This window comes from Kryptolebias marmoratus, linkage group LG21, assembly GCF_001649575.2.
Source record: "Kryptolebias marmoratus isolate JLee-2015 linkage group LG21, ASM164957v2, whole genome shotgun sequence".
NCBI lineage: Eukaryota > Metazoa > Chordata > Actinopteri > Cyprinodontiformes > Rivulidae > Kryptolebias > Kryptolebias marmoratus.
The window spans coordinates 10,567,125-10,584,483 of NC_051450.1; the positions used below are offsets into that span (position 1 = coordinate 10,567,125).

At 36.8% G+C, this 17,359-nt stretch overlaps 1 protein-coding gene across 2 annotated transcripts in view; it reads right to left on the reverse strand.

The window, feature by feature from the left end:
- LOC108234705 (dipeptidyl aminopeptidase-like protein 6) overlaps positions 1-15,130 on the reverse strand; it is a 225,726-nt gene extending 210,596 nt beyond the window's left edge. Inside the window, exons 1-2 of one of the 2 annotated variants that reach the window (XM_025005488.2) lie at positions 14,517-15,130; positions 14,333-14,403 (exon numbers count right to left, since the gene is read on the reverse strand). In XM_025005488.2, coding sequence (XP_024861256.1) covers positions 14,333-14,389 — 57 coding nt within the window. In that variant the 5' untranslated portion in view covers positions 14,390-14,403; positions 14,517-15,130. Of the gene's footprint in view, positions 1-14,332 lie in introns of both variants that reach the window. The other variant, XM_037973277.1, reaches the window with a different exon arrangement.
- Positions 15,131-17,359: the final 2,229 nt, after the last annotated feature.

Below are 17,359 nucleotides of genomic sequence, written 5' to 3' on the forward strand. Positions count from 1 at the left end.
AGGATACTAGAAAGAAAGCATTTATTAGCATTAGCATTTATTAGTTTATTAGTGTATGAGCTTCATTTGTCTTTTGTCTAATTCTGCTTCTTTGTGAAGGGCACCATTTGAACCGTGCATTTCCAAAAGTATCCAAAAACTGTTTGCTTAAATTGGCTTTATACAAATCACCCATTTCCAGATGGCAAGACTGAAGAAGCTTTCTCACTATATCATAGAGTAAAAAACTTTCCTTTATTGCTTTGAAATGAACCATATTCATTCATTCTGCTAGAAAAGGCTGTCTTTCATTACCAGTCAAGGCCAGTCATCTTCTGTGAACGCCCATTTGGGAAGATTAACTACAGGAATATGCTTTAGTGTCTGATAACAGGGACCTCATATCACATCACCCAAGGTGGTTTCTGGGGCACCAGCATGGCCATCAATCAGGTGGGTGTAATCTCGGTAGAAATCGTTGTCAGCATGCAAATTATTGTGACATTTTACACACCGGGCCTGTGTGTACAAGCAAGGGAAAAAAAATGAAAACCGTATGGTAAATAGCACAGTAAAACCGACTCTGTGTGCAGTAAGTGTGCTTTCCACAGAGATAATATTTCAAAGTGGAACTCGATTTAGCTGATAAAATGTAAGCACATTACAGTGCAAGGAGAATGCATCAAGGCTCAGATGGAACAACACTTATATTAGCATGGTCATTCAAGACTAAAGGGGTGTAGAAGCACGGCATTATTTGTGTAACTTTACAGTAAATATGGTCCAAAGAAGTCTAAAAATAAAAACTGATTTTTTTTTATTTCACTGATTTGCTTTGCCGCTAGAAAATGTATGTATTGCATTTTCTTCTTATTGCACTGAACTGACGAAACACAATGAAAAAGAAGCTACCTCTGTGAATTCCACTGTTGTTTTGCTTTTCAGATAAATCTTTCATGTTGATTTCTTAGACCACCAGGTTATAGTGCAATATGAATGTTGAAGAGCAACATTTCACCCTCTAGAAGAATGCAAACTTTTGAAATTTTACAGCAGCTCCAGCAAACTCTGTATTGGATTTTTTTATTCTTTCATTCCTGCAGCAGATAGTTGCACAGACCATTTGTGTCTAAAGTGTGTACATTACAGTAATTTGAAAACTGACACTTTGTTAAAAAAAAAAAAGCTCACATTATACCATTTGCTTGAGGTGTAATAAAATTGTTTTAGGTTTAGTTTGTTCAAATAAAGGAAATATGCTTTTCTCTGATCTGAAATACTTGTGAACTTGGTTCACTGAGCAGGAATTCTACCTCATTTTTCACTCAGGAAGTGTAGTGATAAGACATTGACTAATTGAAAGTTCATCAAATAGCCTCAATTTGTAAAAACTACAATATCCATTTAAAATTTTAGTAGAACGAAGTTTTATTATAATATGATTTTATGTAGTCAGTCTCCAGTTTAGAATGATTTTTTAATAGCAGGATGTATCTTTTGAGAATCAGGTACATATTTAAAGTACAGTGAGCATCTTGTGATTAACAATTGTATGCAATATGGAAGTGTATAATTTCTGCAGATCTGCAGGCAATTGATAACATTTAAACAGAGCAAATGTAACTCTTTGTTTCTACATAGCTCTGTACACTCCTGGGCAATGAACCACCAGTTGAGCAACCTCTGATCTTCATTATATATACAAAACTCCTCCATTATATTTAACACCAGGAGGAAAAGCTAATGTATTTAGTCCACTATGCTTTACAAAGCTGTTTAAACGTTCAACATATTATACATAATTATATAATATAATAGACACAGGAACGTAATAACAAGTTGAAACCAAAATAAAACCAGTGCCCTCGATCGCAGTATAAGTCATAAGTCAGTGCAAACAAATTGTACATTAAGCGCCTCAGGTCCTTTTTTTATTTTTTTCCCCAGGAGTTAACTTTTGTTGATTTACATAGTTTGTATACTTGGAACTGTATGGGGGTGGGTGGGGGAATGCAAATCTTAAACAAAACCCAGAGCATAAAATCTATCAGACCTATAAGAAACTAAATATTTTGCTTTAGACTGCAGTAGACAACAGTTTTCATTCAAAATGTAGCAATAGATGTGTTCATCATACATCACGTTAGAACTATCTTGCCCTCTTTCTTCAGGGTTTTCATGACTTTTGTAATAAAAGTTGCAATGGACTTATCGTTCCCAGGCCAGAGAGGATATATAACCCCTCCAGCATCTTCTGGGTCTGCCCCAGGGTCATGGGACATGCCCAGAATACCTCCAAAGGGAGGCATCCAGGAGGCATGCTAATCAAATGCCCAGACCACCTCAACTGACCCTTTTGATGCATAGGAGCAGTGGCTGTACTCCAAGCTCCCCCCCCTCGATTATGGAGCTCCTCACCTTATCTTTAAGGCATCAAATTAGTTACTTAATGCCTGAAAACCATCATGATTGTGAAAGGTAAAGTATTGAACTTTCAGCCCCTCATCTCTAGTGTGCAGACTGTGGCTCTAAAAATACAACATAGCAGAGCCTGTAAGCCGGATATGGTCAGCTTCACTTTTGACCATCAATCTTTTTTATGTCGATGGTTTAGACACAGGGCAGTTCCCTACTATTAATTTTAGTGTAGTTCATAAACATAAACATATATGTATCATCTAAACGTCACTAAAGCATTGTGTCCTTAAACTGCAGGGTGCTGGTGCCACAATGAACACATTAAATTATATCTAAACTTAAACATTAACAGAGACATTAAGATTTATTCCCAAGGCACCCACCCTGCACTATCATGCAACAACCTGCACACTTGTATACACTGCAGGTCTAAAGCTATGCAACAAAACCAAGTTAAGCCAAAAAACCTAGCTGAGTGGACTTTTTTTCCTCCTGGCATTGCACCTGCATATTTGTCCTACTTTCAGCTTTTACAACTTGCTGCTGATTTTAGATTGCAGTGTCTCTGGGGACACAAAACCCATTAAATGAAACTAATACAAACAGGCAGAAAGGTGAGGTTAAGCAGTTACAGAATATCAGAAAGTAATGTGTTTTTGTTACACTTTAATGATGACTCAAGTTAAAAATTGAACTGAAATGATGCTTGATAGCTTCACTGATCCCTTTATCTCTCAGTTTTCCAGCTATTTCTCCACAAAAGCACATATGATCACTGTCTGACAGCACCCAGCATTGTCCCTGTGCTTTTTATCCATCTGTAATAATGTCTCAACAGATGTTTTTGTTACACATAATGAATCTGCGCTTACAAGCCTCCTGAGGATTTACTAAATATTGATTTTGGAGACAAAGACGCAATGAAACTGTTGTTTATGTCTGAACTTTGCATGTTCATTGTCAGAGGGAGCAGCATCTTGTTTTTAGAACAATGTAAAGTACCAAGAAAGTTAACAAGACAAATGATTTCTTTTCTATCTGTCTGGGATGTGAGGGCTTGGGAAGCTCATGCTATCGGTTATACAGCAGCGCTTTGTGATAAATCAATAAAATTGCCTCGACCAGTTTCCTGAAAATGGTCTGTAGCAGGGCCGAGCAATACATTACAATAAAGGCTGCAGATTGGAACCATGGTGTGGCAAGGATGGAGCTCAGAAAACAATATGTAAGTCATGGCCAAGCCACCGGAGCAGAAAGTCATCAGGCCAAAGGACTGTCTCAAGTTAAACGATTTTGTGCAACATATTTAAAGGTTCAATTTACTTTTTCTTCCTCTCTTTTTTTTTTTCCTAAGGAGATTATATAATTCCCAACAATATATTTTCAGAGAATAAAAGAAAACTGTTCTAACACAAATGCCTGTGAAAAAAAAAAAAAGTTTTCATTTGTGCAATAAAAAAATAGCCTACAGTCTCATTATATTATTATTATTAATAATGATAATATAAAATTAGAATGCACAGTTTACACAAATTCAACAAAACTCAAATAAATGAATGCTAATTAAAGGGTTGACCTGAAGGTTGTATGTATATATATATATATATATATATATATATATATAGCTCAACATGCAGAAAATATGCAGCAACATCAGGCCTTAGCATAGAGATAGGAAAAAAAATTACCCAAGGCCTAGATAATTCATGGAGCACCGTCAGCATTATAATCAATAAGTGGAATTAAATAAACATTTTATTGGCTTCATAAAAGGGAATTTTCAGGTAATCCAATATGCTTAAGACAAACAAAAAATAAATGATTATGTGCTTTAGTTTCTGTCTAATACACCAAATTTACAGTGTTTCTGTACACTGGTCTTTGTTGCTCCCAAAATCAAATTTGGTCTAATCAATAAAAATAAACGAGAAGATGGAACTTATAAAATACCACAGATGAATCTTTAAATGTCACTGCTGATGATCTGGTTAAAGGGCTTATTTTATATACCAAGTCAGACATTTTTCATACACTCATTCATTTTGTTAAGAGAAGGAAGCGTATACACAAAGTTCCACTGCAAAGTCATTAATGGTAAAATTACAAGGGACAATGCTTTTTTGTGTTCACTCTTAACTGTTAAAAGTAACACAGTCCAAACTTCTTTTTAACACTTTACACCTGAAGTGTTCGCTTCGACCGATTAATTAGCTAATTTGTTGGATTAGTCGTTTACTTCACACATTTGTCAAACTTATTTACTCAACAAAGTAGGTGAGTATGAAGACACTTTCTCCTTCATGGTGCAATAAAATGAAGACATATTTCTTTCTCCCATTCATTCATTTCCTTTTGATCACTTCTCCCTTCAGAGTTGGGAGAAAGGTGGGGTAAAGCATGGACAGGTCAACTGCACATCACTCACACCTAGTGACAATTTAGAGTTACCATTTAATATAATATGCATGGTTTTCCTCTGCGGGAGAAAACCGGAGTATCATACAAGAGGAGAACATGCAAACTCCACACACAGAAATGCTGCGACCTTCTTGCTGCAGCCCTAACCACTGTACCACCGTGTCACACTCATCCCAGCTCATAACATGTTTGCACTTGTTTTGCTTTGTCATGTCAAAGAAACTTCTAATTAAATGTTCAATATAAACGACATGGGAGCCATTTAGAGTGCAGTTAAAAGCAGTAAGTGGTGTTTTGCAGTAATAAAAAGTGCAATGAGACAACTATTCTGTGCACTTCACAGCACTCAAGAAGATTTTTGGCAACAGCACACAAACACTGATCAGTATCATTTAATAATGCATTTAGATTCATTGTCACTGATGACTTATAGACCCTCATGTTGAAATAATGATAAAAAATGACACATCGTAGCGGACAATGTCACCATGCAGACTTGTCACTTTACAACTTTGTGTCACCTTCTTCATGACTTTTTGTGTTAAAGGAAAAAAAATGTTCTGCTTTCAGAGGACTGTCAGATCACATGAGGTTTAATAAATAAAGTTTCTGTTGCTTCAGGGTAAATTTAAGAGATACAGTTAAGCTTTTATTGGACAATAAATGCAGTCTTTTGAGGCTTAAGCTATTCACAAGCATATATAACATTACTGTAGCGTTGTATTGTTGAGATTTCTTGGCAGCATAAAGAACACGAGAAGGTATGGAATTTTGTATACAGTATGTCTCTCTGGATTTTTGAGGCCATTCAACACACAAGCTCATTTTGAGTATTGATGCGGGATCAGAAAAAAAAAATCTAAGTAAATGTGTACATTCAGCAGAAAATAGAATTTCCTTTCTCGTCGGTGCAAGAACATGTGTTTGTGCAAGAAAATAAACACTTATCCTATAATTTTATATTCCTTTTCATGGAAATAAGGATGGAGCTTGAGTAAAATTATGGCTCAATTACAAAAACTGATTACATGTTGTTTTAAATAATGAGAGATGAGGTGTAATCCTATTGGAAGTATAATCTGTTTTCTTCTTTTTTCTTGTAAAAAATTGTGGATTCTTTTTAAAAGCCTGAAATGAAACCTTTCACAACGCAAACCAGTTCATTTAATTTTAACAATTTGAAAACTATTCATTTTACTGGTTGCATATTCCACATCCTTCATTATGCATGAAGCCACTTTGCTGAGTGACATCTTAAATTTTTCCATGAACATCCTGACCGAAAGCCTTCTGCTCTTGCATGTCAGCGCCCTGCAACAATCAACTGAAACCTTGCTTAATTAAGTTTCATCACATTAGATAGATATAAAACTGGTAAATATGAATGCAGTATGACAGGCTCTGATGACACCAAAGGGGTTTAAATGCATTGAGTTCAGTCTGATTCAATGGCTGCTAAGGCCTCTGGGGGACACATAGTGGATGTGCTTGTGATTTTAGATATGGCTTCAGTGTCTATCTTCCAACCCTCGGCCACTGTTTACTGCTGTGGTGCCATTTGTCTCATCGGGCCTTGTTGACCGCTTGACATACACCACCAGATGGGCTGTCATGACCCAGGCATTTTGCCGAGCCACGCACTCACTCAAAGGGCCACGGAGGTCCCGGTGACTCATGCAATTACACTCCCCGTGGTGTCAATCATCCCCGGAAAAAAAACAAAAAAAAACAGAGACCTACAGCTGAGTGGTTGCAGCAGAGCGACACCGACACTGTGTTTTGTTTTAGGGTGTACACATGGAAGCGCCACAGTGTATTTGCATGTTTTTACCCAAGGACTTCCTGTTTTTGTAGTGTGAGCTCAGGCAAAAGCCGATGATTAAGTGGACGCACACACACACCAGTCAGCTGCTGTAAAACAAAAATGCTGCAATGGCAGAATTAGAACTCTCCAACACATTTAGGAGGGAAACACATTTCATCTGCTGGTGTGAAAATGAAAACAACAACAACAAAAAATATATATATATTCTGCAAGCTGCATTATTTATTTTATGGAGGCACAGCTCTCAGAGGTGGCTCCAAATGTTATTTTGAAAAAGGCGTACAAAACCTTTCTTATGAATTCAGAGAAACATTTGTCTTTTACAACCACAGTTGAGACATTTGATCACATCACATCACAACCAGACATCAGCGTTTATGTGTTTGCAAACAGCATGAAAGAACATCATCAAAAGCCAGCTCCAAGATCTCAACCATATACGGGAATATCCTGTCCAATGGATTAGCTTGACCTGCCACAGTCAGCAAAATGACTGAAAGATCGACGAGAAAAGGAAATCAAAGTGCAAAGATGATTGAGACTGGAATTTTCTTGCCCTTTTACCAATCAGGCAAACAAGAGGGTAAAAAAAAAAAAAGAAAATCAATCATGATCTCCATAGACTCTTGTGAGGAAGTGAGCGTTAACTGTGCATTATAATGCGTATAATGAGAGCGGGGATCAATATTTGGCCCCCCTGCGTTGGTGTTTGCCCTGCTGCTGGCCAATAACGCTGCTGTAATTAAGGAGTCTGCACTCAATCCAAATGCCTTTCAACTTCTAAAGATTTGTTTAGCATTTTGGCTTTTTTTTTTTTTTTTTAACTTTTTCAACTTTACTTTGTCAAAGTTTTTCTCCCTTTCATCAGTAGAAAGTACAAAGATGTAATCCAGAAGAAAGACAGGGACGTGAACACAATATAATTAAAGGCCTAGCATTCTTTAAAGAAATGCATATTGCCCTTTTACTCCAGAGTTTTAAGCTAAGATCAACCTTTTTTATTTACAAATAGATGGAAATTTAGCCTTTTGTTGTTTGCATGACTGCACACAGTGTCACTAAATCTTGCACGATCAGTTGGAGTACATGTTGGAAATGACTTTCAGCTTCTACCACATTGAATGTTAGCTCAGTATATGTAAAATTGTAATAATTGCCATTTTGATGTTTGACAAGTCTGATTACCTGTTGCAGCCATTTTGAATTGTGTCCAATTCAAAAGCTAATCAGATGTAGAGTTTTGTCGAAATCTGTCAGACATTTGGCTAACATACAAACACAGGAAAATACATTATTGCATTTTTGTCAGTGGTCATTAATCAAGGCTTTCACTTTGACTGAACCAGAAGAAAATTAAACAAAAAAAAAAACAAGCAAACTAGCAGTTCACCACATTTGCCAATATTTTTTGCTGCTGTTGTTGAATGGAAACAGTTCTGTCATCAGCAGAGTTTTTAGTTAGTTTATTAAATATGATGCTAAGAACTCCCAAACAAACTTTCATGTTTTATTTTATTGCCAAAAACTTTCTCTTATATGAAGTACAAAAAAAAGTAGAGTTTCAACTAAAGGTTGGCCCATTTCGACTTCCGTTCCTTTCTCTTGGCTTTAATTCAAAGTCACAAGTGGTTGTTCTTAAAACCACACTCAAAAAAAGTCTGATTATGCTTTCAACTGTCAGTTTCACTCAGTTTCTGTCTGACTCACAGCGGTTAATAAATATTCATCGCGTGGCACAATGAGTTAAGTTTTGTTGTGTTCTTCAGTGTCTTATCTAAGCGGCACAAATTAAACTTTCATATTCTCATCATGAATCTCTAATCAAAAAAAAAAAAAAAAAGAAAGAAAAGGAAAAAAGAACGAGGAGGGGGATTTTCTGGGCTTTGCCTATGCAGAGATTAGCAAAGTTGCAAACGACTCAAAAAAAAAAAAAAAAAAAAAAAACCTAGAAGAGCTAATTGGGATTTAGTGTGCGCACGCAGGACCGCAGGGCTGTCAGGGGCCAAGATAATCAAACTAGCCTGCTGTGACCGAGACGAGGAAAAGAAAAAGGAGCAGCGGGAACTGAAGAGGAAGAAAGAGAGAAAGTTAAGCTCTGCATTGATTCTGGAGAAGTGCTGGGATATCTCCAGCTGCAAAAATCCTATTTATTAAATTTGTGGCAAAAACCATAAGAATTTTTACAACCCGTCACTAGTGCACAGTGTCAGAAAGTCTCAACCATAGAATAAAAACATTGGAGAAATGAAAGGGGAGACAAAAAACAGACACAATAAAATGTCTGTTAAAAATTAAAATGTACCTGGTGAGAAAGTATAGGTATTAGAAAAAAGTTATTGAATAAATGCAACTCTAATGCAAGTCAAAACAAGTGCTACATTCTTTCACCTTAGTAACCTTCTGTAATATGCATAACAACATGCTTTCTAAAAGTGAAATAAAAGATGTTGTATTTAACTCCATAAAATTGAACAAAAGTTCCAAATAGAGACTCTTACAGGTTTAGTTTTATAGTACAACGCTGCCCTCTACTGGTTATTTCATTAGTCTATAGCAGAAGTGCAAAATCAGATTTTTATTTTTATTTTTTTCACTGAGAGATTAAAAAAGCACATATTTAATCTTTACTTAAATGTACTGAAAGAAACATGTATTTCAGCTTGTAGTTNTAGTTATATATATATATATATATATATATATATATATATATATATATATATATATATATATATACACACACACATATAAATAAATGTCCATATTGTGCAAAATGTCTTGAATCATTCATTTTTTTAAATGAATGATTCAACAGAACTTTCTTGTAATATTTTACTTTTCCCTTGATCAGTAATTTTTCTGGCTTTCTGAAGGTCTTCCATAGTTTTGATTTGGACTTTAACTGCTTTCTAACTCATTTCTAGTCCAGTGCCTAACCATATTTACATGGGTTTTTGTTTGTCATTTAACGGTGACGTATGAATCATTCAGGCATAAAATTGGCTCCTTAAATCAGATGACCCAGTGTCATATTGACACATAGACCTTCTCAGATCGTTTACTACCAGCACCCACCCAAAACCCCGAAGTGTTTGTGTTTGTTTCATTTTTCTTAGCTGAATCTATGAATAATAACGTTTGATACAGGAAACAATAATTTACCAACAAAGTGTCTCTAAAAGAGTTATTAGATGAAAACTTGTCATTCACATGATCAAATGAAAGGGTGACGCATCTCTCAGGTCCTGTGTTAGATCTCTGCTGGATTTTTTCCTGTTTCCAAAACGCATTCCAGTCCAAAAATAAACTTTGAAAGACCTTCAGAAAGTCTGAAAACATATTGATCAAGACTGCTTTAAAAGATTACACGAAAGTCTGGCTGCTTTGAAAGAAAATAAAATAATTAGGAGCGATTTGAAACCTTTTGCACACTGCTGACTGACTGAAAAAATACTGTAACTATTTTTGAGCTTTGATAAAGTCTAAAAAATTCAGATAAAATCACATTACTTTTAATTTGATCCACAGAGAAATGATATAAACTCACTTTTTTAATTCTTAAAATTAAACTATAAGGTGTAAACACTCTGATATCACTGATGTAGTGTTTAAATAAGAAAAAGAGAGATCCAAAAGACATTAGTATAATTGAATACTTTTAATTAAGTTCAGCATAAAAGGTTAAACAAAGAAATGCGGTACAACTACAGTTTTGCAGATAAGGACCTAAAACAACCAGCATGAAGATGAGCTTGCATTCAGCCAAACTTCCTGCCATCAAAGATGCTTGGTTTTGTGCTCAATGTGGGGTAGAAGAGAAAAGCATGTGTGCTACGGCAACAGCTGAAGTAAGAGTGAGTCCCAGTGGAATGCTTGCAAATATGCAAACTCATAGAAAGGGTTTAAAACCGAGCTCACACTCCACATCAGAGCACGGAGCAACCCTGCAGACTCAAACTCACATCAAAAACAGGCCTCAGAGGCTATAAAGTTTGTGTTCAAGAGATTGAGTTTGAAGGACACTTAAGACCTTACAGATATATCCTCTGTTATCTTTTTTTTTTGTGCCACTTTTGAGACTTTTGATATTTGACTTTCAACAAATCGGGATTTTTTTTCCTAACCTAAGAGAAGGTTGTTTATTTTGCTATATTTTATCTGCTAACAATGAGAACAAAATCCCATGTAGTAATTTCTCTTTTTTTATACAGAGAGAAAACATTATCTGTCAAAGCTTTATATAGCTGTCCATTAGTTACACTTTTTTCCCCTCTTTTTATTGTATCATTTTTTTAAACTATACCTCTGACCAGAAACATCTACTTCAGCAGCATTTATACTGTCCAAATGCTCCAGATTTACCTTGTAACATGGAAAACTTTCTAGAGAAGTTTGTTTTTTTAGTCTGATTTACATTACATTTCATTCATTTTAATGTGGGCAAAGTTGTTTTTATATGTGCTGTTAAAAATTTCCATATTTGCAAAGCAGAAGAAGTGGTTTGTAAGCACATTAGTCGAAACCTGTGACCCCGTACATATCAACACAAGTCACCACAGATTTTGTCTGCAAAACATCAAAATATCAAAATAATAATAAAAAAGCAACACACCTGTTAGAATTTAAAATCATGACTGGTAATGTTCTGTAATTGCAAATTTAAAATTAATCTCAAACAGTGAAGGAACATGCATGTTCACATTAATTAGAATGTTACCATCTTTCATATTTTGCTAAAACTGCTGATAACGTCCATCTTTTCCCACAAAAGGGACAGTAAACAGTATGACAATCAACATCCCTTAAAGACTTGTAAATAAAGCAGATTTACTGTGATGTGATGCTGGACAGTATTCCATTTTTATCCTCAATGATTCTTCCTAAACTTAAAAGTGCAGCTAATTTTTTGCTAATAAGTTGTAATGACCCATGAAGCATGTAACACATTTTATTTCCAGTAAAGCTGTGCTGGAAACGCCCAATTCTTACATCCCAGTCCATTCATTGTGATATGACAAAAATATTAAATAAATAAAATATAACAAGCTCTAAAACCATCATCACTGTCTGATTTTTAATGTCAAGTAAATTTGTCAGGGATCTAAAAAAAATAATCTAAAGCCCCCGTGCACATGGTCTCTGTTCTTTTCAGGTGTTTAGAAACCTGTCAAACACTGTCACAAACTCGACAACCATGACCACCATGACGCTCATCTAGTTTGTAGGTCTGCCGAATGCACCGAGGCCAAAGTTGAGCATCATGAATCAACAATGAAACGTCTCAGCAGTGATCCACCGTCAACAGGACTGAAAATAGAAAGTCCACAGAGAGCAGAGAAAGAGAAAACTTCTGCATCCTGGAAGCTTTAAACCGGCACAATTAGAAAACAACAACAAAAAAAAGTGTTTGATATTATTCTGCCGGCGGGCTAAAAGTGGCCACAGGACACACACTGAAACAGATCCCGCTGTCAGGAGAGCTGCTCAGTCGGAATCTATTTTCTCACTCGGCGTTGATGGGAAAGATGAGACGAAACACGCCCGAATTAGAACAAGCTGGGACTGAAAGGACACCATAAATATTCCACGGACAATTATATCAACCTGCTGGAGAAAACAAAACAAAACCGAATACTACAAACAGGAAGAACAAGACGTGGAGGACAAAAGTCAACACAACATACCAAATATTCAATCAGGACTGACGAGCCCTAACCTTTCGTTTTCACCACTTTTGTTCCACAGCAGTGGATTTTATCTGATTTCATAGGGAGTTGAAGCTTCACAGAACATGAGAAATAAAAGTTTTGATCAATTTAGAAAAAGAATTCAACAACACTTCATCATCACTTGGATTTTCAATTAATAAGCCATATAACATATATAGTCTCGCCATTTTTTCATAGTTATTAAAGACTTCTTTAAATATACTGGTCTGCAAACAGTTAATGTTAGACATTATTCAGCATATATCTTCCGCACTCATTAGTTGTAGCAAGAAGTTTTGACTCCTTTTTAAACTGCAAGCTGGCTTCATTTTTTATACCTGAATGCCTCTTCTATTTTTATATACATTGCCTATCTCTTTTTGAAAATACATCATTATCATTTTATCATTAGTGCTATTTTTTAACATTCACACAGGATGACAGAAAAAAAATCAGAATATGGATGATGTTTGCAGACCTCAAGCCTAGATTATGCAGTTTCTATGACAAGGTCATGGAAACAACCTGGTGCAGACATTACACTTATCGTAATAGTGTACTAGTATGGTGCAATCTTCTAGCAAATAGCTGCGTCTTGACATGGTCCACAGTCTATGTGTCAGGGCGGACACACAGCCCATGATGAGGGTGCAGAGGAGCATTACTGGGACACAGAATATAACAGAGAAAGCCCCATTTAGTGAGCACTAAGAGCTCAGCAGCATTATGATTTGCCAAATTTGCAGCAATCCAGCCTTGTTCTAATGAGTTGTGGAAGTTGGTTGAATGTAATGGGGCAATCATCCTCTGAAAGGGGGCCTGAGCTAGTTGCTCTGAATATTTATGGTTTGTCTTTAATTAAATATTCACGCATTCAGTCTGTATTTTATGCCCAATATAAGCATTTTAAGAATCGTCTTGATGGTTAGCCATCCAATTGTATCCACCGCTGTGGATAAACAACAAATAAGAGTAGTTATTAGTTGATCCTTAGTAACTTGCTGCCAATTAAACAGTTACCTACAAATAATAGGTTATGTCTAGACAACACTAGTTCATCCATTAAAGTTTGGTAGTCTTATTTATGCTTGAGTGATCCATTAAAAGTCAGTGAAGTTGCTGAACTGACAAAAAAATAAAATAAATAAACAAAACAAAATGTTAGGTACAAAGCCTGGAATGAAAACTCTGCTAATCTCTATAGAAGAAGAAAGAAATCATATGTATATAAATATATATGGGTGATTTGAAACCATTGCAAAGTAATGTGCAGTTTTATGAACAAGTACTACTTCTTATCTGATTGTGTTTGGCTACAGTGAGGAGTGTGTTGTGGATGTTCCCTGTTTCATAAAGTTTTCAGACTTCATCTCTGGCAGAGTGAAATGTTGTGGGATGACAGTAGAACCTCTAGAAACCAGATCCTGCTCCACTTTAAATGGGTTTTCGTGGGTAAAGTCTGTCATGTTGTCCCCTTTCCTCCTCACTCCTTATCCGCTCTGTCCTCCCACGTTCTGCAGCTTTGCATCCACAGCCTTTCATCCTGATCCTCAACAACCCTCCTTTCCCTTTCTCCTCACCCTGTTGACTGCTGTGCATCCACACAGCAGCAGCAGCAGAGGCAGAGGCAGACAAATGTGGGTCACACGCTTGGTAAAACAGCACTGCATGGTGAACATGTAGCAGGTCAAAGAAATGCACAAAACACAGGGAGGGATTATGAAACAACGGCAGTAATCAAAACAATACGTTTCTTTTTTGAATTTGCATTAAAAAATTATTCAAAAGTTTCAAAATTCTGGAAAACTGAATTCTGTTCGCTTCATCTCCAGAGAGCACTGACGCGCAATGACCCAAAACAACTGGAATCAGCATCTAAAGCCTCCTGCGAGCTTACAAGCCAACATCCAGGGACAACTTCAAGTTCTGAAAAGCCGCGTCAGTCGGCGAGTTTGGGCTAAACTTGGCCAGAAAGTCCTCCTCTTACCTTGCCTCCTTTGGAGCATCTGCGGTACGCATTAGTGGCTCCCGCCGTTTGATTCATGATGAAAACAACTTCTGCAAAGCAATAAAATGACAAAAAAAAAAATGGGGAATAGCCCTAAAAGTTGGAGGCAGATTCGAACAGACGAAAGATTAAAAAAAAAAATCCTGTGAAGTGTTTGGGTTACCTGGTGCGACGCGCTGGATCCACGTCCTCAGACTTATCAGTCCGCAAACACCGCTTCTTTGTTGGGTTTTCGGAATTCTTTTAAAGAGAGTAGGTTGGTTCGAAACAAAGTCCTAAATCAAGGCAGAATGAAACCCGCTGCAAGGTTTATCCCAAAGTCAGCTGTCTGATCCGTAGCATTAATTCCCGTCTCCATTTATGCGCACTTTGAGGATGGTGTTGAGCCGCACCGCCCGGTGGAACAGCGTTTGGGTTTGTGCGGAGACGCGCAAGCGCATCTCTCCTGACAGCTGCTGGGATTAAAAAAAAAAAAAAAATGAAAAAAAAAATGAAAAAAAAGGGGGGTCTGTCAACATTATTAGCTCGCCCACTCCAGAGCAGAAAGTAGTATCAGAAACTGCTGGGCATACTGCAATTATGGATCCTAAACATAATGTCACTCCGCAGCTCTGTTTATTAACAGCAGCAACACAGTGATCATGTTTCCAACAGAAACAGAGTGTTATATAAGATTCAGATACTTTATTTTTTTCTGCAAAGATTTAAAGAATTCAGCATTTTTCTTTAGACTCAAAGCCAAATGATACCTCCCCTCCTTCAAAAAGAGCTCTGGCAAATTCAGACAAGATGACCACCAGGAACTAAAAGTGACAAACTGTTTGCCACAATTACAATCTGTATCTCACAAAGCTGATGTGAATTAGTTTGGTTTCAATTACAGCATGATAAATGGATGTTAGAAGGGCAAGACTTCCTTCAAGTGTGACAATTAGCTGGACAGGTTGATGCTGAGTGCTGACAAAGTTGTTGTGACTCACTTTCATACGGCTGGAGAGGAGAGCAGATGACTTGGCTGCGTGAGATGCTCGAAATACATAAAACCAGTAATAAACAAGAATAAGTGGTCCAAACAGTTACCAAAAAAAGTTTAACAATAAATTTTAAAAAAAGAGACATACAGGGAAATTTGTAGTAATCGAGATGTTGGTGGATGGCAGAAATCAGTTTAAAACCAATAATTTGCACAATAAGATTTGGTGGAAACTTGTGTCTCTTATATTGCTTTCCTGTCAGTTTGTCAAATTAAAATGTTAAATACCATAATAAAAAGTTTTATTTCATGCAACACAGAACAAACTCAATATATGCACCATTTAGGCACTGCCACCGCAACTTGCATCACCGTAAACTTGATGGCAGCATATTTCAACACTGCAGTCTGACTGCAAACTAGTTTAGGTGGTTGCACATTTCTATCTAACTAAAGTTTATTTTAAAAAAATGCTTTAGTTGCAGTAAGGTGAAACATACTGACTGTCTTGACTTTGGTCTATTCCTGTTCACGTCAAACTATTTACATGGGTCCTCTGCAGCTCGCTGGCAAACGATTTTGGTGTAAATTAGGAAAAAAATCAATTTCCAGCTAAAAGCAACCTTGGTAACCCATCAGCAACGCCTTTAAATAGACTGATCCAACAAGAGTAATTAATTATTTTTTAAATGATTGGGCTCGGCTATGTGAAATGTTTAATTAAAGGAGTTACATCCCTGTTTTTTTCTATCCATGCTTGCATTGAATTGTGGGAAATACATACTATTACACCACTTCGTGCTTGCAATAATATCCCAGAAATAGTGAGTCTACATATATATTCTGACAATGTTGGAGTCCTAAACAGATTTTATAAAGAGAGTGAATTGTTAGCACTCAGAGTATGAGTTTAGCTCAGTATCTGTAAAGATGACTGAGCCTTTTTTTAAGTTTGCTAAATTTGTTTAACTGTGGCAGCCACCATGAATCAGGGAAGTTCCAAAAGTTAATCAGTTGTAGATGTATATCTAGTGATTACTTTCTGTGAGTTTCAATAAAATTTATTGTCTCGTTAATTAGGTATTTTGCTACCAGACAGACAGACACATGCAAATTCATGACTGCCCATCTTTCATGGTAACAAGGAATAAATAGTTTTGCACGGCGTGACATAAAAGTCTGAAACTATCCTGGTTTAGGTACATACAGTAACTGGTAATGAACAGTTATTGCAGGGTTCTCAGACAGACTTCCTCTGCTCTCGTTAAATCAGCTTGTTGACAGAACCTATCAGCAGGCCATCAGTCAGTGTGGAAGTCCAGTTGTCAACACGCTGACACTGCTGAAAACCCCTGACAGTTATGGGACTTGAGACTCAGGTTCACCTCCGCATCATCACTTCTAGGGTTACGTCTGACCTGTAGATATTCTCTAAATAATATGGTGTATAAAAAAGAGAAAAAAAAAGAAAACAGGTTGGAGGCTAACTGACGTGGGTGTCAGTTCTGGAAATTAACCTCGTCGATCTTGAAATGAAGTATGTTGAAAATTCTCTTCAACGCTCTGATTGGAACGGATACATCTAGTGACCTAGCTGGTGTTCATGCTAGCTGCTAAATCAGCCCTTCTGTTACAGTCTGTGCTCTGGCTTCACAATCTTTAGGTTCACCACCAGTGTCTGCTGGGTCTCACACAAAAGGACAGAAACTAAACTATTAATGAGCTATGAGCGAACAGATTCAAGCCTTTTGTTAAAGCCACATTGAGAAGCTGAGTTTTTGCTGCGTTTGAATGTGTTTTTACACTCCATTTGGCACAAGTGCTGACTTCCAGAAGTTTGCCTGCTTGCTATTCCTAGTCACTGCTGTGAATGGGATCCTCCATGACAACCTTATTGATTGCAGAGCATGATTTCTTGTGTGTAGATTTTCATGCGGAATTAGCTGGTGCTGCTTGAGGCCATTTAATTAAGGGCCAATATGTTCACAGTCATTTGTATGCCTGAGAGTATACTTTCCTATCAGGAGGCCTTT